At 51.3% G+C, this 20772-nt stretch overlaps 12 protein-coding genes across 12 annotated transcripts; 4 read left to right on the forward strand and 8 right to left on the reverse strand.

The window, feature by feature from the left end:
- Positions 1-214: 214 nt before the first annotated feature.
- Positions 215-1434, forward strand: VTP21DRAFT_2597 (uncharacterized protein; the record flags this gene model as incomplete). Its single annotated transcript, XM_069392806.1, has 5 exons — positions 215-276; positions 355-599; positions 681-1064; positions 1144-1348; positions 1410-1434. The coding sequence occupies 5 exons, from the start codon at positions 215-217 to the stop codon at positions 1432-1434; spliced, it is 921 nt and encodes a 306-aa protein (XP_069249845.1).
- Positions 1435-2170: 736 nt separating this feature from the next.
- VTP21DRAFT_2598 (uncharacterized protein) lies at positions 2171-5075 on the forward strand (the record flags this gene model as incomplete). Its single annotated transcript, XM_069392807.1, has 3 exons — positions 2171-3084; positions 3150-4845; positions 4920-5075. 3 exons carry the CDS (start codon positions 2171-2173, stop codon positions 5073-5075), a joined length of 2766 nt encoding a protein of 921 aa, XP_069249846.1.
- Positions 5076-6012: 937 nt separating this feature from the next.
- Positions 6013-6516, reverse strand: VTP21DRAFT_2599 (uncharacterized protein; the record flags this gene model as incomplete). Its single annotated transcript, XM_069392808.1, has 1 exon — positions 6013-6516. One exon carries the CDS (start codon positions 6514-6516, stop codon positions 6013-6015), a length of 504 nt encoding a protein of 167 aa, XP_069249847.1.
- Positions 6517-6810: 294 nt separating this feature from the next.
- Positions 6811-8262, reverse strand: VTP21DRAFT_2600 (uncharacterized protein; the record flags this gene model as incomplete). Its single annotated transcript, XM_069392811.1, has 1 exon — positions 6811-8262. The coding sequence occupies one exon, from the start codon at positions 8260-8262 to the stop codon at positions 6811-6813; it is 1452 nt and encodes a 483-aa protein (XP_069249848.1).
- Positions 8263-9367: 1105 nt separating this feature from the next.
- VTP21DRAFT_2601 (uncharacterized protein) lies at positions 9368-10741 on the reverse strand (the record flags this gene model as incomplete). The annotated part of the gene is made up of 1 exon (XM_069392812.1): positions 9368-10741. One exon carries the CDS (start codon positions 10739-10741, stop codon positions 9368-9370), a length of 1374 nt encoding a protein of 457 aa, XP_069249849.1.
- A 575-nt stretch (positions 10742-11316) lies between these two features.
- Positions 11317-12460, reverse strand: VTP21DRAFT_2602 (uncharacterized protein; the record flags this gene model as incomplete). The annotated part of the gene is made up of 4 exons (XM_069392813.1): positions 11317-11741; positions 11833-11989; positions 12057-12233; positions 12311-12460. 4 exons carry the CDS (start codon positions 12458-12460, stop codon positions 11317-11319), a joined length of 909 nt encoding a protein of 302 aa, XP_069249850.1.
- A 502-nt stretch (positions 12461-12962) lies between these two features.
- Positions 12963-13943, reverse strand: VTP21DRAFT_2603 (uncharacterized protein; the record flags this gene model as incomplete). Its single annotated transcript, XM_069392814.1, has 1 exon — positions 12963-13943. The coding sequence occupies one exon, from the start codon at positions 13941-13943 to the stop codon at positions 12963-12965; it is 981 nt and encodes a 326-aa protein (XP_069249851.1).
- Positions 13944-13992: 49 nt separating this feature from the next.
- On the reverse strand, positions 13993-14418 carry VTP21DRAFT_2604 (uncharacterized protein; the record flags this gene model as incomplete). The annotated part of the gene is made up of 1 exon (XM_069392815.1): positions 13993-14418. The coding sequence occupies one exon, from the start codon at positions 14416-14418 to the stop codon at positions 13993-13995; it is 426 nt and encodes a 141-aa protein (XP_069249852.1).
- Positions 14419-14679: 261 nt separating this feature from the next.
- Positions 14680-14982, reverse strand: VTP21DRAFT_2605 (uncharacterized protein; the record flags this gene model as incomplete). Its single annotated transcript, XM_069392816.1, has 1 exon — positions 14680-14982. One exon carries the CDS (start codon positions 14980-14982, stop codon positions 14680-14682), a length of 303 nt encoding a protein of 100 aa, XP_069249853.1.
- Positions 14983-15726: 744 nt separating this feature from the next.
- VTP21DRAFT_2606 (uncharacterized protein) lies at positions 15727-16380 on the forward strand (the record flags this gene model as incomplete). The annotated part of the gene is made up of 1 exon (XM_069392817.1): positions 15727-16380. The coding sequence occupies one exon, from the start codon at positions 15727-15729 to the stop codon at positions 16378-16380; it is 654 nt and encodes a 217-aa protein (XP_069249854.1).
- A 138-nt stretch (positions 16381-16518) lies between these two features.
- Positions 16519-17790, forward strand: VTP21DRAFT_2607 (uncharacterized protein; the record flags this gene model as incomplete). The annotated part of the gene is made up of 1 exon (XM_069392818.1): positions 16519-17790. The coding sequence occupies one exon, from the start codon at positions 16519-16521 to the stop codon at positions 17788-17790; it is 1272 nt and encodes a 423-aa protein (XP_069249855.1).
- Positions 17791-18401: 611 nt separating this feature from the next.
- Positions 18402-20005, reverse strand: VTP21DRAFT_2608 (uncharacterized protein; the record flags this gene model as incomplete). Its single annotated transcript, XM_069392819.1, has 5 exons — positions 18402-18429; positions 18506-18627; positions 18960-19244; positions 19275-19769; positions 19868-20005. 5 exons carry the CDS (start codon positions 20003-20005, stop codon positions 18402-18404), a joined length of 1068 nt encoding a protein of 355 aa, XP_069249856.1.
- Between the last annotated feature and the right edge of the window lie 767 nt (positions 20006-20772).

The following is a 20772-nucleotide window of genomic DNA, read 5'->3' on the forward strand; positions in this document are numbered from 1 at the left end:
TAACGGAGGCTGTACTTATTGATCCCAAAACTTTTTCCCATGATGATCTCTGATTGGATAGATAGATATTTACTATCGATGGTGGTTATCCCACACCTATCCGCATTTGAATATGGTCGCGAAAAAAGAATGACGATAAGTTTGGCTGTCCCGCATTTTAGTTTTACTTATTTTTCTTGTCATCAGCAAAAAACCCAAGCCCATCCATCTCATCATGATCCTGCTGGATTATCATAATCTGATCATTCAAGAAACATTGAAATCTCGCTTCTCAAGGTATGCTACCTAGCTTTTCAAATGTTTCCCACTTTGATGAAACGCGTGGAATCCAATATCTCTTCCTTTTACAATTAGTGAGAAGGTGGAGAACATCCGCATGACGGTGGTGGATTTCGATGGAGTTACGTATTTCATCCACACCCCTGAGAGCAAGACACGTATAGTCCTCTCGATGGCAATGAAATGCTACAAGGAGCTGGAGCAATATGGTGCCAATGATATTCTTCAACGCGAATATGGACCCTATCTCATCACTCCGCCCGAGCAAGGGTACAACGTCACACTTGAATTCAACCTCGAAAATCTCCCAGAAGATAAAGGCAGGCAATTAATTTTACTCCCACTCTCAATATGACGTCCATGCATACTAAACCAAGCTTTCTCTCCGAATATTCATTTAGATGAGCTAATAAAAAAGGTGTCTCTTCTCAAACGAAATGTTCTCGCCGCACCTTTTGAGCGAGCATTCGAGCAACAGCGCCAGCTAGAAGAGCAGAAAGATGCACCCCCCAATACTGAAGTTATGTCGATCCATTACCGCGATGAGGAGGCCATTTATATTCAGGCTCAAGCTGATCGTGTGACAGTAATATTCTCGACACTGTTTAAAGACGAAACAGACCGCGTGTTTGGCAAAGTGTTTTTGCAAGAATTTATAGACGCTCGCCGGCGGCCCGCTATTCAAAACGCCCCCCAAGTACTATTTGCAAATCGGGAGCCTCCCTTAGAAATCAGGCATGTTGGTGGGCTGAGAGATAGTGATGAAGTTGGCTACGTTACTTTTGGTGGGGTTCCTTACACTCCTGTGCCATTTTATCATGTCTAATGTATCACTCTCTTTTGCCATTGATCGGCTATCTATAGTTCTATTCCCTCGCCACTTTGCGCAAGGTCAGGTGCGAGAGGAAACCATCTCGCGCATCCAGATATTCCGTGATTACCTTCACTATCACATCAAGTGTTCGAAAGCATACATGCACTCCCGCATGCGCATGCGTGTCGCTGAATTCCTTAAAGTTATCAATCGTGCGAAACCGGAGAATGCACAGGCAGAAAAGAAACTTGCAAGGTACATAAAGCGTTTGCATGCTTGTTTATTGGAGAGCTGACACACTATTCTAACATTATAGCGGCAGGGCATTCCGTAGACCTTGAATTGTAATTTATATTAGTCACGAACATGTTCATTGTTTAATTTTTTTTTCCTTCTTGATAAAACAATACATGGGGGTTATCTGCTTATGAATTTCGGTGATTGTTTCGACTGGTGAAATTATTATTTTCCATATTTTCCGCTGACCCGCATTGCCCCCCCGAGAAGTATTTGTTCTGAGTCCTTCTGCTCAAGTCCCGAGAAATTATCGACGGTGGGCCGCAGTCATTTTTTTGTGCTGCTGCTTTGTTTACATTTTTGTCGGTTTCTCTCTTATTTTTTGGAATCCTTGAGAAGCCCTATCTCATCTTATTTTTTCTCACCGAGAAGCCAATAATTACCTATTGCTCGGATCCCTCTGAGCAGTTTTCCTCCCCTGTTGACGATTACGATATTATTTTCCTCACCCATAAGGTTAGTGAAAAGAAGGTTATAGTTGCTTTGGTCATTATTTCAGTGGCCGGTTACTCATACTCACCCATTCCTCTTTCCTTTGCCTTCTCTCTATCCTCCTCCTCTACAGCTTCAACTTTGAGGAATCAGTTAGAATAAGAAAGGAGGATATATAGCATATCTTTCTTTTGAAATTCTCTTAGGTTTATTTAACACTTATTTTTAAAGTATTTACCATTTACCGGAGACCTTTTTAAGTTTTTGTTCTTATTTGCTGTTTTCTTCACTTGTTTTATTTCAGTTTCCTTTTAACGAGTATCTGCTTGTCTATCCGAGGGAAGTGCCATGGCCAACCCATCTGACGCTGTTACCCATCAGGTCTCGAATGACACTAATGGCAATGATGTATTGAAGCCGACCGAGAAGGAGAATGCCGCCGTTGCTACTGTCGAGAAGAAGCCTGCTACGAAAGCAGTGAATGTGTGGGAAGCTCGCAAGGCTCTCACCAGCCAGAATGATGAGAGTGAGAAGAGCTCTACTGTCACACTAGACGATGCGGCTAATTGGCCTGCGCCGGCTGCTACTCTTGAAGAATCGAACAATGCTTCCGCCGTTTCACCATCGACTGCTACAGCAACAAATTCGGAGGGCACAACTGCAGCTGCAAAGGAGAATTCCGGCGCAGGTGCCAAGCAAGGAGAAGAACATGCCCGACGAGGCAAAGCAAAATGGACCCCGATTACACCGAGTATTACGCATTCTTCACCCGCACGGCGAACCGATGGCTCGGAGGGCAGAAGTCGGGGTGGTAAAACTCGGGGAAGAAGGGGTGGAGCACGCGGTGGAGAACGGAAAAGGAGAGATTCCTCAGCATCGACTGAAAAACCTTCTGCCACAAATGTCAACACAACGAAACCTCAAGAAACCTCATCGGAACAGCAGCCCCATGACCCTACAGCTCAGTCAAGCAGACCCCAGCAGCAAGCAAGTCGACTCACTGAGGACGCATCCTCTTCAAAGGCCACTTCAGGGGACAAGAAGAGGGAGGAGCAACGTCAGCCCTTGCGTGGACGAGGTGGATTCCGCGGAAGAGGAGGACGGGGCGTTGGACGAGGAGGCTCTGCTCTCCCACCTGCTTATCCGTCTCGTGGTGGTCGCGGGGGTTTCGTATCGCGTGGTGCTGCTCCGCCTGTTGCCTTTACTCATACTGCCGGGGGCATGGATGCAGAGACACTGAAATTCTATATCCGCCAACAGATGTAAGCTCTCTCCCGACTCAAGCGATCCTTTTTGCATACTGACCACTTTCTGCACTTTCCTTTAGTGAATACTATTTCAGCATAGAGAATCTTTGCAAAGATATCTTCCTTCGTGGTCAGATGGACTCCGAGGGCTTTGTTCCGCTTCAGTTGCTTGCCTCCTTCAACCGTGTGAAGCAATTGAGTGCCGAGGTTTCCGTGCTTAGTGATGCCCTCCAGACAAGCCAGGTGGTGGAGGTGCGTGGAGACAAAGTGCGTCGGAGAGAGGGATGGGATTTCTGGTTGTTCAAACACCAAGATTCCCGACCAGCCGATGAGCAAAAGCAGCATCCGGACCAGCCCCAAGAGGCCGGTCCATCAGTCGTCGCGCCACAGGCAACCCAGCAGGAAACGACTCATCGCGAACCCTCCTCACCCAACTCGTCACAGCCTTGGATCGTGCAGCAACGTTCCAACCGCCGCCGCTCTTTGCAACGCCACCGCCCTTCCCCTTCTCCCTCTCCAGCACTACGTCCCCGTAGCCACGGTATGGATGACGACGATCTCTTCCAACTGGACGAGGAACTCGACGACCCAACTCTTCACATGCGAAAGCCACAAAAGTTCTACGCTTCCGAGGATGAGGGCTCCGAGTACGACTCCGAGGGGGTCGTCGAGCTCGACGACGACACGGTTGCACGCATCATGATCGTTACCCAGCAGCCCAAACGTCACGACCGCTCTCACGTTCCATTTGAACGCAAGGCAATGAACGACGATATCAACGATATGATCAATGAAGGCCTCTATCACTATGAACTTGATATTCAGCGCCGCGGAAGGGCGGGCCGCCGTCAGAGCCTGACAACGGGAGGACAAGGAGGAAACCACAAGGTGGAAACCATGAACGAGGACCAATTCCATTCCCTTGCCGCTTCCGTCCGGGCCCGGACTCCGTCCATGTCCTCCAGCCAGCAACACGGTGTGTCAAGCAAGATTATCCACACCGAAACCGGCGGCAAGCGAAAGAAGAAGGTCACCCGATTCTACCCCATCCGCGGCGATCCCTCCCAATCCTCGGCGGCCTCCTCCTCGTTGTCCGGATCGCACCAGGGTCGCCGTGCCAGCTTCCTCCACAAGCACGATTCGCGGCAGTACCAGGCCACTTCGGTGGTGGGTTGGGTTCTCGGCGAGAAGCCCTACCATCCACCCGAAGGGGCCGAGCTCGGCACGTCCTTTGGAACATCCATGTCCCCCATGGAGGGCCACGGGTTCCCGCCGGGCGACCAGATGCTATCTACTTCCTACGACATTGCCCGCTCCTTCCCCGCATTCCAACACCCAAGCCACGACCTGTTGCGCGATAACGGGTTCATCCAGCACAAATACCACAAGTACCATGCTCGTGCTTTGAAGGAGCGCAAGCGCCTGGGGATCGGCCAGTCGCAAGAGGCCAACACCCTGTTCCGCTTCTGGTCCCACTTCTTGCGAGACCACTTCAACCGACGCATGTACAACGAATTCAAGAAGCTTGCAGTCGAGGATGCGAACGCGCAGTATCGGTATGGTCTCGAGTGTCTGTTCCGATTCTATTCCTATGGGCTTGAGAAGAAGTTCCGCCCCGACATCTGGGAGGACTTCCAGGAGCTGACCCTGGCGGACTACGAGAACGGACACTTGTATGGCCTCGAGAAGTTCTGGGCCTTCCTCTACTACCGCAAGGACAAGGGAAAGAAACTCCAAGTGCGAGAGAAATTGAGCAAGATCCTAGAGGATTTCAAGGTGAGTTTGGATTTACTGGCTTGGCCACCCACGTCAACCAGTGCTCATGGCTCCCCCTTTTTTTTATTTCGTAGACCATTGAGGATTTCCGGACCGCTCAGCCAAACGCCCACCCCAGTAATTCCTACACAACCCCTAATAATCTCGCCCATCATCGCAATTCCCGAGTCGAGAAGAGTGAGAAGGCCACCGAAGCAAGCAATGAGGAGGCGCAACCAACTGCGTGTTGATATACATAGCTTATGTGTTTTTTTATGTTTGACTTTATTTTTTTTTTTTTTGCTCTATTTAGACTTTGAAGTGTGGTGTTGGAATTTCTTTCCTCTATTCCTCTTACTAGCTCTATTTCTACTATTTTTCTTCTGTATATATAGATTTTTTTTTCTTTTTTGGGAGTGAAGGGCGGGTTGGGAACATAGTGAGGAGTCACAACGGATATACATATTCGTTTATATTTTATTTGATATCTCTTTATTTTTTGTTGAAAGTAGTAAATTTTTATATACTTCTGGGATCTTTTTTTCACTATAAATCTTAAAAAAATATATAAGATAATATATTCTGTAAGTCTTTTTCTCTTTCTTTCTCTTTCTCTTATTTTCCTTAAAATATACTATTTTTCTATTATGAGCAAAGAGTTGCTTCTAATGATTTCGCGTAGTGATTTTGAGATGATATATTTCAACCTTTGGCACTTCGTTGTACTTTCCCATCTATATCCAGACGTGGATAACTTCCGCCCTTGAAATCCCGTACCATGCACCCATTTTCTCCCTCGTCACCTATCAATTACCATGTCTCTTCATCGCATGGTTATATTCATCAATGCTCATTGGATGGAATGTTCCCTCGGTTTCAATTGTTAGTAGGACTTTGAAAAGAGTGGCAAAATTAGTGATCGGTTTTCAAAAGAGGGTTTTATTAGTAGGGAAGGATTATTTGGAAGAAAATATATATATAAAATTACTTCCGTCTACAAAGAAATATATGTATCAAACAGGTGAGAAAAGATGTAAATTTTTTTTGTTATGGAATCATAAAGAAAACTTGAGAGACATGCCGATTTGGTTCCTCGAAATTTCACCCTCGTTCCTACGCTCAGAGCTGAAATAGGGAATAGAGAAATTGGCAACACAGAGCCTGTGGTAACATTGTCGAGTCATTTCTCTACTCGATGGTCACCTTGCTAACCTTGCGATCAGGCTTGGGGATATTCACGGTGAGGATGCCATTCTCGTACTTGGCCTTGACCCCCTCCGGGTCGATATTTCCGGGGAATTGGAAGGAGCGCTGGAACGCTCCAAACGAGCGCTCGCGAGCCCACACGGTTCGGGGCGTGGCCTCCCTGACGACCTCCTTTGTGGCCTCGGCGCCTTCGCCCGCTTTCTCCACGGAGGTGCTCGGTTCCTCGCCGCTCTCTCGCACTTGATCGACCTTGCCGCGCAGCACAAGCGTGTTGTTATCCAGGATATCGATGCTGATATCCTCACGCTTCATGCCGGGCATCTCTGCCTCGACGGTATAGCTCTTCTCATTCTCGGTGATATCCACGGGAAACTGTGAGGCAAATGGCATCCGCCGGGCAATATTGAACAACGGCTCCTCGAATGAGGAGAAAGCGTGGTTAATGTCGCGGACAAGCGATGGAAAGACGCGATTAATTAGAGACATGTTGGGTGTGTAGAGATTTAACCTTGTATTCAATACGGAGAAAAGATGTGAGAAAAAAGTTCCTGGACTCTATCCATGGGATGGAGGCGTCCCCTTTATATATCCTTCCAGGTTACGAGAAGATTCTAGTGTGATCTGCCAATCGGAAACAGGCGTGACTGCTTTCCGGCTTGGCATGGATTCGAGAGATATGTTTACTCATCGAGTGTGCAGAAGCACATAATCCAATACATGAAGGGGGTAGGGCAAGCAAAAATAAAAAAAACAACCAAAACAAGAGGCTCCACGCGAATACTATAAGATAGCGCAGCAACCCGTTTGTGCCAGAGTTTTGTTTGCAGGAGGAGCCCAATCCTTCAATATCAGCCCCTCTTTTTCGTCCGCGTCATCTTCGTCCTCGTCTGCGTAGGCTTGATTGTTCTGAACAACCTGCGTCCCTTCTAGTGAGCGTTTTACAGGTGTATGTTGCTGGCCAATCCTTCCCTCTGGCAGCCACTCCTTCATCCATCCAGGATCATTTGCTAGACTCTCCACTCCCGACTCTACCATCTTAGCCAGCCGCTTGCCCACCGCAAAACATAAGGGCATCCCGTGGCCCGTATAGCCAGCACCCAGCCATTGACCATCTAGTCCCGGCATCGGGCCCACAAACGGGAGCTCTGCAGCGGTAAAGCCCATGATTCCCGTCCATTCCATCCGTGCAAGCGGCCATACTCCTGGAAAATACGCCGGGATAAAGTCGCGCAGAAACCGAGACACTATTGGATTGAGCTCTGTATCGTTGGTGGTCCCTCGGCCGGGATCAAGTGTTTTGCCACCCCCCAATATAATCATGTGGTCAAACGGGCGTTGCTGAAGATATACGTTGCCGTTGCGAAAAGATAGCCCATACGGGAACCGCTGCTGGGGCAAGTACTCCACAATCACTTGGCCCCTTGTCGGCGTGATGTATGGTCTCAGCGATGGTAAAAGGTGGCCTGCCCATGCATTCGTGCAATGCACAACGTGCCGAGCAAGCACGGAGCCCCTTGGTGTAATCACTTTCCACCTGTATCCGTCAGTGGCCCTGTGTTCAACAGAAACGACGTCGGTCACGGGAGTTTCGGTTTGAAAATTCAGCTTCTGCTTCGCTACCGCTTCTTCCAGCAACTTCCACACAAAGTCTGCGGGGTAAAATTGGAATCCAGGCACCTTTCCCGCTCCCACGAAAGCAGGCGTCCTAAGCCTGCGATAAGTTTCTGTGGCATCCCAAATCTCGGCCCCGTACGCAACTCCAGCTTGAACGGCCCAGTGGTAATCTGCCACCGCTTCAGAATAAGTTGCAGGATCTTCATACGTCCTCACTCTTCCATTCTCGACTAGATCACCACTACCGAGCTGCTTTGCCTTGGCAACAAGCTCTTGAACTCCCATATGTTCGGCGATGCGCACGCGGACCGCGGCATCGGCCCCAAGACGTCTAGCATCCTCGCGAATGCCGAAAAAGTTGGCGGCGACAAGATGCCCTCCATTTCGACTTGTCGCACCACTGCATGCCTCGCGAGCCTCGAGCAGCAAAATGGACCCATCGGGATGCTTGGCTGAGAGATGGTAGGCGGCCGAAGCTCCTGTGAGGCCAGAACCAATCACCACCGCAAAAGCTTTGGCGGGAAGTTCTGGAGTACTCCGATGCTTCCACATTTTGGAAGGCTTTTTCACTTGCCAGTAGGACACGGTCGAGTTGGGCAGAGGAAGTTGGGGATCCATAGCCGCATACACCCACGCAAATATCCGAATCGATAATATAAATACTCTATGGTATATGGATTAAGGAGTAGAAATGCTCAGAGTAAGAGCAAGAATTCACAAGCAAAGAATAGCATGAACAGGTATGGATACTCTGCTCTCTCTTCTAGTGGCAAATGCGGAATAATTAAGGTTAAAAAGATATAGTCGCCCAATCATAATCAATCGCCATATCATGCGACCCCCATCCTTTCCTTACGAGAACAAAGCGAAATGAATATACGAAAGGGAAAGTCACTCCAATCCAACTAGGTCAGCTTGCGCTGATGGACAAGATGGCTAGGATATCTCCATAGTCTGAATTGAATATCTGGTTGAAAACCTCCTATACTTGAGCTATGGCTCCCGTATCTCGATCCGTTGGATCCCATTTTCCAATGGATCCCATTTTCCAATAGGCCATCGCAGGAGGGAAGAGGAAGTACATATTTGTATCTGTTACTTTCTTATCCTAAGCTCTTATGGCAGCAGGGAATGGATTTTATGCAACTCGTTTAGCAAGGTTCGATATAAAATGAAAAGTATCTATTATTGTAAATAAAGAACAACAATAGCTCAAAATTACAGTATGAGATAAATCTCCTTCATCTCCCAGCCATTGCGGTTTCAGTGTGAAGCGAGGTCCGAGTTCCTGTAAATCGATCCATTTCGTGACCCAAAGTATATAGTGATGCGATCGCAAGAAGAAGTCGCGCTGGATATGGAATGTGCACACCTGCCGACCCTGGAACTCGGGGATATGTGGGAAGAGGGATTGGAACAAAAGGCCTATTGCGTGATCTAGTCGAGTGTTGAGGTTGTTGAGGATTAGCTCAGGGGTATGTGCGCTGGTGCGGCCGTGGTAATCGATGTCTTTGGAAAGTTTGATGGAGGTAAGTTTGAAGTGGGCGATGGGCCCTCCTGGGAGATAAATGAGGGTGAAGCCATTCAAGAGTGGTAGAGCAAGTAAAAATAAAACATAGCCAAACAAGAAAGTCCTTCACGAATATTATGAGAGATCGCAGCAACTCGCCTGCACCGGATGTTGCCTTGTGGGAGAGGACCGATCCTTCAATACGAGCCTCTCTTATTCGTTCGTGTCATCCACGTCTTCGTCTCCGTTAGCTTGGTTGTTCTGGTCAGCTTGTGACCCTTCTAGTGAGCATTTTACAGGTGTGTGTTGCTTGCCCATCCTCCCCTCCGGCAGCCATTCCTTCATCCATCCAGGATCATTTGCTAGACTCTCCACTCCGGACTCTACCATCTTAGCCAGCCGTTTACCTACTGAAAAGCACAAGGGCATCCCGCGTCCCGTATAGCCAGCACCCAGCCACTGGCCATCTAGTCCCGGCATCGGGCCCACAAACGGGAGCTCTGCAGCGGTAAAGCCCATGATTCCCGTCCATTCCATCCTTGCAACTGGCGATATCCCTGGAAAACACGCCGGGATAAAGTCGCGCAGGAACCGAGACACTGCTGGATTGAGTTCTGTATCGTTGGTGGTCTCTCGGTTGGGGTCAACAACTTTGCCACCCCCCAATATAATCATGTGGTCAAACGGGCGTTGCTGGAGGTATTCGTTGCCGCTGTTAAAAATTATCCCATATGGGAACTGCTGCTCGGATAAGTGCTCTGCAACCACCTGGCCCCTTGTCGGCGTGATGTACGGCCTCATCGATGGCAAAAGGTGGCCAGCCCATGCATTTGTGCAATGCACAACGTGCCGAGTAAGTACGGAACCCCTTGGTGTAATCACTTTCCACCTGTGTCCGTCGGTAGACTCTGTTTCGACAGAAACAATGCTGGTCACGGGAGTTTCGGTTTGAAGGTTCAGCCTCTGCTTCGTTACCGCTTCTTCCAGCAGCTTCCACACGAAGTCTGCGGGGTAAAATTGGTATCCAGGCATCTTTCCCGCCCCCACGAAAGCAGACGTCCCAAGCCTGCGATAAGTTTCCGTAGCATCCCAGATCTCAGCCCCGTGCGCGACTCCAGCTTGAACGGCCCAGTGGTAATCTGCCACCGCTTCAGAATAGGCCACGGGATCCGCATACGTGAATACACTCCCATTCTCGACGAGCTCTCCACAATCTAGCTGCTTTGCCTTGGCAACAAGCTCTTGAACTCCCACCTGCTGGACAATGCGCACGCGGACAGCGGCATCGTCTCCAAGTCGTCTAGCATCCTCGCGAATGCCGAAAAAGTTGGCGGCGACAAGATGCCCTCCATTACGACTTGTCGCGCCACTGCATGCCTCGCGAGCTTCAAGCAGCAAAATGGACCCATCGGGATGCTTGGCTGAGAGATGGTAGGCGGCCGAAGCTCCTGTGAGGCCCGAGCCAATCACCACCGCAAAAGCTTTGGTAGGAAGCTCTGGAGTACTCCGATGCTTCCACATTTTGGAAGGCTTTTTCACTTGCCAGTAGGACACGGTCGAGTTGGGCAGAGGAAGTTGGGGATCCATAGCCGCATACACCTACGCAAATATCCGAGTCGATAATATAAACACTCTATGGTATATGGATTAAGGAGTAAGAGTGCTCAGGATAAGAGCAGGAATTCTCGAGAAAAGTACAGTATGAATAAGTGTGGGAATTCTTCGCTTTCTTTTGCTAGTAGCAAATGCGGAATAAAATTAGGAGAAGAGATATTGCCACCAATCGTGTTCAATCGCCATATCATGCGACCCCCGAGAACAAAGCAAAATGAAGCTATGGAAGGGAAAGTCGCCCTAATCCAACTAGGTCAACAGCTTGGGTTGATGGACAAGATGACTAGGATATCTCCATAGTCTGAATTGAATATCTGGTTGAAAACCTCTCATACTTGAGCTATGGCCCCCGTATCTTGATCCCTATTTTCCTATGTTTAGAAGAATTACGCTGGAGAAGGGGAGAGGGAAATACTTAAATCCGCTACTTTTCTATCTCAAAAAAGTTTTGGCAGTAGGGAATGGGGATTACGCAATTACGCTTTAGCAGGATTCGGTGAAAAATGGAATGTATCTATTATTGTAAATAAAAAAATAACAAAGCAAAATCACAAGAAAAACCGTCGTCGACTCGTCTCCAGCTCCGGCTTCCGCAGCCACTCGTAAGGGGCTTGGTCATCGAACGCCCCTCTCCGTAGCCACTGCAGTTTCAGTGTGAAGCGAGGCCCAAGCTCCTGTAAATCGACCCGCTTTGTGTCCCGGAACACATAGCGATGCCGCCGGAAGAAGAGGAAGTCGCGCTGGTTGTGGAATGTGCACACTTGCCGACCCTGGAACTCGGGGACATGGGGGAAGAGGGATTGGAACATGCGGCCTACTGTGTGGCCTAGTCGGGTGTTGAGGTTGTTGAGGATTAGCTCAGGGGTATGTGCGCTGGTGCGGCCGTGGTTATCGATGTCTTTGGAAAGTTTGATGGAGGTGAGTTTGAAGTAGGCGGTGGGCCCTTCTGGGAGATGAATGAGGGTGAGGCCGTCTGAGGAGGGGTGGGGGCACGGGAGAGTAAACGAGGAGGAGAAGAGAGTTAGCTTTTCATCGAAGCGATTGAAATCAAGGCAATCTCTTACTTGGTACTTTTCGGTCTTCGTTTATGATGATGATATCCGTGAAATCTCTGTTCTTGCAGAACTCGACAATCTGTTTTACCTCAAACCGGGTGCCCCGCTTCACGAACTGGGCATTCGGGAAGATGTCGACCAGCTCAGCGGCGAAATCATAGCATCCCTAAGTACGGCCATGAGAAGTCAAAATGCCTACGCATTGACATCCCGGTATAAGCCTGAAAACTTACCGCGCTAACGTTTTTACTTGTTGTGATCAAAATCTTTGGAGCTGCCCCATTGAAGTATTGTGCGAATTCATCGGTGGCCTCGTCTTCTGCAACCTCCTCGTCTGCCTCCTCCACCACTGTCTCATCAAATTCCCGAGTGTTTTCAAGCGTCTTGGGCACGTTATTTTTAAGCCGCTCCTATCGCATCGAGAGCAATGTTAGATTGTGCACTGCTGGCGGGAGCCGTGCAGAGAGCCGCGATCTCTTTCCCCTACCTCTAATAAACTCGGATCTTGCTCCTCTTCTTTTTTCCGCTGCTTCCTCATCTCCCGTTTTTCCCGTGCCTTCTCCGCCTTGAGGCGCTGATACACCTCCTCCCGCTTCATCTTGTTTTTTATGCTGGTCACCTTGCTAGTCTCTGACATGGTGTAGGGTGCGATGGTTGGGAATGGGCGAGCTATATGGAAAACGGTGTGACTGAGAAATCGGGCACAACAAAAAGTAAATATGTGACTTGCATTCGGTATATACTTTTTGTATTTTGATACAACCAACCTCGTGGAAGGCTGTAAGAAGATAAAATAAAAGCCCAAAATAAAGGAAAATAAAATAAAAGAGATAATTAAAAAGACACTTAGTAGACAGGTTGATTAAATAAATATGTATAAGTAACGTTGAACGTGACGTAGCAGGGGATGAAGGAGGAGGAGGGAGAAGGGGGGAAAGTGGCAGCAATGACCCAATAGTTTCAAACTTCAAAACAACCTAGAGTAAATAAAAATGGAGAGAAATATGCTATCTACATGGGAAAAAAAAAAATAGAATCAAGATGAACATTGAACACCAAAAATCATGTCGATGAGAACATAGAAAATAAATAGCGGAGGAGCCGGCCTCTCTCTCCCCTCCCCTCCCCTCCCCCCGCCACTAAGAGGCCCTCGATGGCCTCAAAGCCTCAATGTCATCGCCTTGCTCCATTCGCTCCTTTGCCTTGGAGCTTCTCAGCATATCCTTAAACCAAGCGGGGCCATGGACGACCATATTCTGGCTTCGATATGTCCGCGGTCGGAGGGGAGACATGGGCGGCACCGGCGGGGGAGCCGACGGGGTTTTGCTGTTCATGCTGTGGTCGGGGATGGGCGGCAGGGACTGCGAGGGTGGAGGAGAAGATGAGGAGAGGGAGGGAGGTATTGGGGGAGGAGGCCGAATGTGAGGCCGCAGACGCGGCGATGCATAGGAATCCGGGCTCCCATTGATTGGAGACGGCGTGCGCACGCTGGCAAAGCGGGGGTCGTTGGCCTCCAGCTCGGCGGGAGCGCTGATCCGGTTGGCGCTAAAATGGTGATCCCCGCTGCTGCCGACGGTGAACACAGGAGGAACCCGAGGCTTCGTCACTCGGAGAGAAGTGGGGCGCAGGATCGGCTCGTGCTGCACTCTCGGCGAAGGGCCGCGGGGAGCCGGCTTGATGGAGTTCTCTATGTCTAAGGGGTTGGCGATGGGCTCTGCAGACTTGCCCTCCTTCTCGTCCGCCTGGGTCGCATCGAGTTCCGAGCTCGAGGGTAGCGAGCGCACCTCCTCCGAGAGGGGAGAGGAGACGGGCGAGAACGACAGCGGAGGGGGGGACTTTGGCTCTCGCTTCGCTGCGATATGCGACTTCTGCCTCAAAGGGGCCTGTCGCAGCCAGGCGCTTTTGGATCCGGCTTCCCCTCCATTACGATCATCGCCAAGCCCCTCTGACGTGCCTGAAAATCTTTTCCCGCATGCCGACCCGCTGCGTATTCTCCGTGGGGGATTGCTCGGAGGGCGCGATGTAGAGCTGTGCATACTTGGGCGCCGGGGGAATGGCAGCTGCTGGAGTGGCTCCTGAGCGGAGGGGGTGGAATGGGTGGGCGAGCTCGCCGCGGACATCGAGTGATGCTTGTCGGAGGCGAGATCGCCAGTGGGAGAGGTATGGGCTCTAGAGAAGGGGGGGGGCGGAGGGGGCCAGAAGGGAACTTGGCGGAGGGGAGCTGGAGGGAGTCGAGTGATTGCAGACGAGCTCTTCGGTGGAACGAGCCTGGCGCAATAGCAGGCGAGTCAGGCCATGAGGCCAGGAATGCTCGTGCAAGTGGCGTTGTTGCGGATGCGGGTGGAGTGGTGATGGGTGCTGCTGCTGCTGCTGTTGTTGTAGTTGTTGATTGGGATGGTGCAGCCGTAGCGGCTGTGAAGAAGAAGAATGGTGCTCTTTCGATGTGGAATGCCATGGTCGCCAGGCGCGCTTGTGCTCCTGCTTTCGATCCAGGGAGTCGGGGCCGTCGGGACTCTCCACGGAGGGATGGTCGTCGCCATGGGGAGGGTCGGACGATTTGGACGAGATTCGGCCGAGCACCGTCGATTTTTTCATTTCCAAAAATCCTCGCGGAAGGAATGCAGAGCCGGGCTCACTTTTTATGGGACAGGCTTGAGCGGTTTGTTTGTTAGCTTGTTTTCACTTTCACAGAACTCGCGTGGAGCTCTGCGTCTCGCCTCCTTTTAGACAAGATTTTCCTCGAAGAGCCCGACCTTCGCTAGGGTGAAATACGGCGCAGCAGCCTTCCACAGCTTAGTATTTCCACGATCGAGTCAGATGCCGAGGACTCCCAATCATCTCGGGCCGCCAAACCTCTTAAATGAGGCGATTGCTCCTGCGCGGGGGGGCTTGAGTCGGTTTCGCCTGCCTTGTGCGCGCTAGGGGTCTCCAGGCCACATGGTCGCTAGGGGCCGCTGCCGCAGCAGCCCGCGTGCCCTCTCCGGGGAGAGGGGCCAGGGGAGAGGCTCTACCGTGTGTAGCATCCTCCCCCTCCTCTGTGCTCCACAAGCTCGCCAACAATTTATCGTCTTTATTACGCATATTGCCCTCTGGCGAATCGCAGCCCGCGCTCTCGCCATTATTATTCAGCATCAATTTCGCTTGTAGCCATGAGGCCATATTTGTCACGCCGGGCGAAGATAGGGGATAAACCCGCTTGTGCGCTCTCGGGCGCTGACTCCGGCCCTCCCCCCCTCGCGCTAGTCTCAGGAGGGAAGGGCCTGCTGGGCCCAACTGGCCAATTTCCGCCGCCCACCCCACAGTGGGCCCTGAGTCGGGAAACGGGAGCTGCGCACAGCGTCGCAGTTTCCCTCTGCGATTCCTCCTCAATTGCCGTGGCTGGAAAAAAAATCTCGTGGCTGTAGAGATTTGTCGGTTTCTTCTTGTGTTTCTATCCTCGTTTCTTTTTTTTTTGGTGGTGGTGTCCTTCTGATCCTTGTTATCTCTCGCCTTTGCTCACTCATCTTGGCTCCCATTGTTCTAGTAAATTAATCATTAATACTCGTATATGATAATTAATCTAATGGTTTGGATCTATTAAGGTAATGTTAATGCTTAAAGACCAAGCGCTTGTGATTGCTTAAAATAGATGCTAACCAGCACATTAGGTGTCAGACGGTGGACAAACATTTATGTAATCATATTGATCCAATAATTTATATTATCTCGCCTCGCTATACTACTCCCTTATTTTCGCCATCGGTAGGCTATCCCCCTTGCCCCTCTCCATTCAATCAGCATCCCCCTCTTCGTGGCTCTCCATCTGCCCACATATTGATGCCCTCTGTTTTTTTTTGCAAGATTATCGCTGTAGCCAATAACCTCATCGAGTCATCTCTCCCCAGTCGACTCCTATAGATTTGAATGGGTCTTTCCATGCAATCGCATGCGTCAACCACGGTGCGGCACGGTGACACCCCACCCACCCCCACCGCCGCCTCTCAGCAAGATCCCCAGCACATGTGCTCGGTGCGCCTCCCCCCCATCACGGTCTTGTCGCCGTCCACAACCTCGCCCACCCTGCCCTCAGATCAGTTATCAAAGCCAATCTTACCCCATCTCTCGCAGTACTCCCTCTCCCTCTCCTACTCCTCACAGCCGCACTCGAACCGCTTCCCCCCCGTCTCGGCGGACCACTTTTCTCCCACCACCGAGAAGCAGCGAGCGCTCCCCTCCAAGCAAGTCAACGAGCGCAATCTTTCCCAGGCCTACATCAGCTTCATACTCTTCTGCAACCCCACATGCCCGACCGATGTAGACACGGGCCCGCTGGTGCGCAGCTTTTTCGCGGTGCCGCGGAGCGATGGCAAGCAATTCCATCCTTGGACCCTCTTTTGCCTATGCAAAAAAATGCACGAGGGCGAGATCAAGAGCTGGGTGCGACTGGCGATCGAGCTGGGCGTGGAGCGAACCGATGAACAGAGCCCCCAGAAGATCCAGCAATATGCCGTGCGGTTAAAGGTATCTACTCCTCCTCTTGTGCTCATTATGTTTATCCACACGCTGCCATCCGCGTGATGCCACAATAGAGAGATAATCAAAAAGTAGTGGCATCCCCAATGGCTCCACCCCCACGGTGCGATTGCGTGCCCCTCTATAAGTCCCTCACTAATCTTTCCCACCCGACTTCTTTTTCTACACGCTTTCCAGCGATGGATGCGCTCGCTGCACGTGGACGCATTTTTCGACTATCTCCTCGATGTGCCCAACCCCTATTACATGCACGACCCCTCCGCCACCAACACCCCCTCTACGCCCGCCTCCGCCACCCTCAACGACCATCCCGCCAGCAACCTCAACAGCAGTCTGTCCGCAACCAACCCCTCCGCTTTAGAGGAGGCCGCACAAAACGCAGAGTGCGACGAAGAGGAGGACCAGGTGGTGAAACTGCTGCTGCTGCAGGGGCCCCAGCGGAAAAAGCGGAAGGTGGCGGGGGGAGGCGGGGGGAGTCGGCGGGGAAGCGGAAACCAAGGCCCCGAGGAGAGGAGGGATGAAGACGGCGCGGAGGAGTCGAGGGATGGAGACTCCACGTTGAAGAACGGGCGACGGCCCTCGACGGAGGAGCCCGTGATGAAAAGCCCCCTGACCACCACCTCTCAATCCCCGGGCACCCTCGTATCCAACGCGGCCGGCGGCGATCGCAAGGACCACTATGGTGAGTTCGGCGGCACCCCCCAGGCCATGCAGGACGCCTCCTCCCCCATCTCGTGCCTCGCTTCGCGCCACGCCATGTCCCACTTGCCTAGACACAGTATCCCCCAAGACCACCACAACCAGTACCCACAGCCCCATGCCCAGCAACAGAGTAATCAGCGGGAGCCGCTACGACGATGGTCGGACGACTCCTGGCGGGACCCCTGGCAGGCACGCAAGCCCTCCGATGCCGGCGAGTGGCGGCGGACCGAGGACGACTCGGCCACCACGGGCGGCAGCTATGCGGGGGGAGCCGGAAGCGGCGACTTCTTGCGACGGCCGTCCGTGATGATTGCCCCCACCCCCGCCATCACCTTCAACACCGCCACCTCTCCCGTCTCGGCGTTCACGCCGCTCGGCGGAGGCAAGTCTGGATCCGCCCCGGACCAGGGGCAAAGGCTCCCCAGCGGTTCTTTTCCGGCCCGCAGCGACGGAGAGGGCGCCCCCTCCTCCCAACCCCACCCCTCTCAAACGGCCTCGGCCATCGCCGCCTCATTGCCCCCCTTGTCCGCCCACTCGCCGCAGCTCAATCCCGCCCTTCAGCCCAAATCCTCCGACACCCAGGAGATCCGCGTGCTCAAGGCCCAGTTGACGGACCGGATCAAGGAGATCACCGAGAAGGACCGGCTGATCGAGGTGCTGGCCCGTAGTCTGGAGGAGAAGGAGCAAGTGCTCGAGGGGCTGCGCAGAGTGCGGCAACAAGTGCTGGACGTGCTACTCAAAGACAAGATATGAGCCTCCCCTCGCTCCCCTCCCCCCTCCCCCGCCTCCCCCCCTTTCCCTCCCTCTTTGGCTACCCATCTCTCATTGCTGGCTCGTGTCACGTGGACTCTCGAGTTTCGAATTAGGTGTATAACCTCTTTCTGTGCTTTTCAAAAAAATATCAGGGGGCTGTCGTTTGTTGTGTTTTGTTTGTGTTTTTTTCTTTCTCACTCTCTCTGTCTGTCCATCTGTCTGTTTGTTTGTTTTTTATTTCTCCTCCCCTTTTACTCTCTGTATTTTAACTCTTTTCTCTTTTAAACTCTCGTATCTTCTAATCCCCTCTCTATTAATATGGTTTGTCTCTCCAAAAGTTATTTGTTTTGTGTCTCTAGAGGAAAACAATACACGTCTATATTCCTCTGCAAAATGGTTTGGATAATTAAAAAAAAAACCCCAAAGAACCAAGAGAATTGGAGTGATCGCGTTGTCAAAGAGTGGCTAACCTACCAAAGCTACTGTAAACTGGAACAGACTTGGGACCTAGTACAAGGAGGAACCCGGGCAACGGGGCGAGACAACGGGAAAATTAGAGAAGGGGCCAGCGCTGTGGATGGTAATACCATTGAGAGGCTCTAGACCATGGCTCAAGCCGGCAAGGCCACGTAGTATTTTCTGTGATCGTAGGCAATTGGGGATTGAATAATCGATGCGAGAGAAGAGGCAAGAAGTGGCACGCTTTTCTGATTACCGTGTGGCACAAGCAACGACAAGCAGCACTGACTCATGGGCAGGGGTAGGTGCGGCACGGTCTAGGTTAGCTGGCAGGGCTCGAAGCCAGTTGACCTTCGATTTGATACATGGCTGCACCGACTGAGTAGGTAAAGTAGTTAATAGCAGGAAGAAATGAAAGACCTCCTCCTTCCAGAGGAATCAGGACTGAGTCTAAGCAGTCGTTAAGGATGAATAGAGTACCGTAGGCTTGAGAATGCTTCGAGAACAGACTTCAACAGAGTAGCAAAATAAAAGGAGAGGTTAAGACACTCTCGTTCTCGGAGGTGACTAGAAACAACCCCATCAACTATTGCCCAGGTCTATTCAACGTCATCAGGGATGACTTTATCTGGAGGACAGCCATTGATGCGTTTCCCATTATAGAGCTTTCAAAATCAACTGACCCCATTTAATGACTAAGGGTGGTAGACAGCGTGTTGCCGGAGAGGAGTGGAGTCAGTGCCAGCCCGCGAGTCAGGAGTCAACACCGCCTCCTGGTCGTCCGATGGATCCACCACCAGCCATATCCCTTGCTCTGCAGCGCGCTTGGTCGCGCATGCGGAGCACTCCCCCGTGTGCTTCAGATAGATAGAGAGGCCAGTGTCCAAGGCTAGATGCTCTGCCACCACTCTCCATGTGGTGGAATGATGCTCAAGCAAGTACACCGGCTGTACTCCTCCGCACAACAAATGATCGATCATCGCCCGACCCGTCAACTAGGCGTACGGGCCAGTGCTGGTCAGCACCTCCCCGTGGATGCAGCTGTATCCGCTCAGGATTCGGCCACCTCCACAGGAGCGCCCAAGGATTAGACTGGCATCACCAATCGCTATCTTGAGAGCTCCGCTGTCAAGGTACTCATAAGGGCACTCAGTGGCCTTTGGCCAAGGCTTGACAACACTCTTAGAGTCCCATGGCCTCGCCGCCATAAGAAGCTGTAGGTCCGGCAGACTTTTGACACAATGGGGCACTACCTCCGTCTTTACCCATGTTTCAATTAGGACGCTGCCGGGCTCATGCTGCAGCATAAAGCCGCCCGCATCCTCCTGGACATCAGCCGCTTCCGAGGCCGGTGGAGCGCTTCCAACAGCCTGATCGAGCTTATTGGCCGAGACAGCGGCTTCCCATAGGTCTGGCAAATGCGAACGCGGCGCTCCATGAAATAATCGCTCTGCGAGCTGTAAGTTTAAGGCGACGAGCCAATCGCTATCCTGCCTCCGTGCAGTATACGTCCACTGAACCTGAAATGCGCCCACCGGCCCAAGACACAAGGCTAATTCCTCGGCCACTCTGTCAGGGGAAGGGAGGCGAGGGTCCTATCTATGGCGACATGCACTACCTCTCCGCTTTCCAGCAGCACGGTAGCCTCCCCTCTCTCTCCAGTGCATAAGCCGGGCTGTTGGAGCAACCAGTTGGCCCTGGCTTGAATCGCTCTTGTGCTAATCGTCAGAATGCGCTGTTTCTCCATGGCCTTCATGGATGTGTTGCCGAAGAGTTATATGGGCTGTCTCTGCGTGTTTGTCAAGCTTGCAATAAGTCGAATAGGTATCAGATAGTGGGTGGCGAGAGCCACCTGACAGCAGTGGAGAAGGGGTTGGAGTTCCTGTTTGAGCACGACCTCCGCGTGGCTTGCATAAACGGAAAGGTGGTATATTAAACACAAGCTTAATATGGAACAGAATTCTCTCTTGGGACGGAGGGCCATATTAGAAAAGCCTACGTGGCCCCTGGGAAAGCGGCATGCTATTAGGGCCCATGGATCCATCCATGCTCATTTTTCATCCCAATGGCAGGTTGGCTTGCTACTTTTAATCCAAGAATGCATTGGGGTAGAGTCACTCGCCTCATCCGTGATATTAAGCCGTGTTTGGAGTCCTCCCATTTATTCATTCCACGCCGTTAAGTGCACTCCTTGCTGTTGCGCGTTTCCAATGTACCCAAGGCCTATTTGAATTGCTTTAGTATAACTTGACAAGGTGGGGGACATGGATCCTCTGTAAGTAACAAAACCAATATACGATGGCGGCTTCAAAATAATAGATATTTTCACAAACTAGGTGGAATCCAAAAAAAAAGGGCAACGTGCAAAAAAAAAGGGGGGGGGGGGGGAAGGGAGAGTATGATGGGAGAGAGAGAGAAAGAAATAAAGATAATACTACTCGATGGAAAAAGAAAATTGCATATAAAACAGAAAATAGAATATATATATATAATAGGAAAAAAAAAATCCATAACACAGGAAAG

Source organism: Calcarisporiella thermophila (genome assembly GCF_041956535.1).
Source record: "Calcarisporiella thermophila strain CBS 279.70 unplaced genomic scaffold VTP21scaffold_15, whole genome shotgun sequence".
Classification (NCBI taxonomy): domain Eukaryota; kingdom Fungi; phylum Calcarisporiellomycota; class Calcarisporiellomycetes; order Calcarisporiellales; family Calcarisporiellaceae; genus Calcarisporiella; species Calcarisporiella thermophila.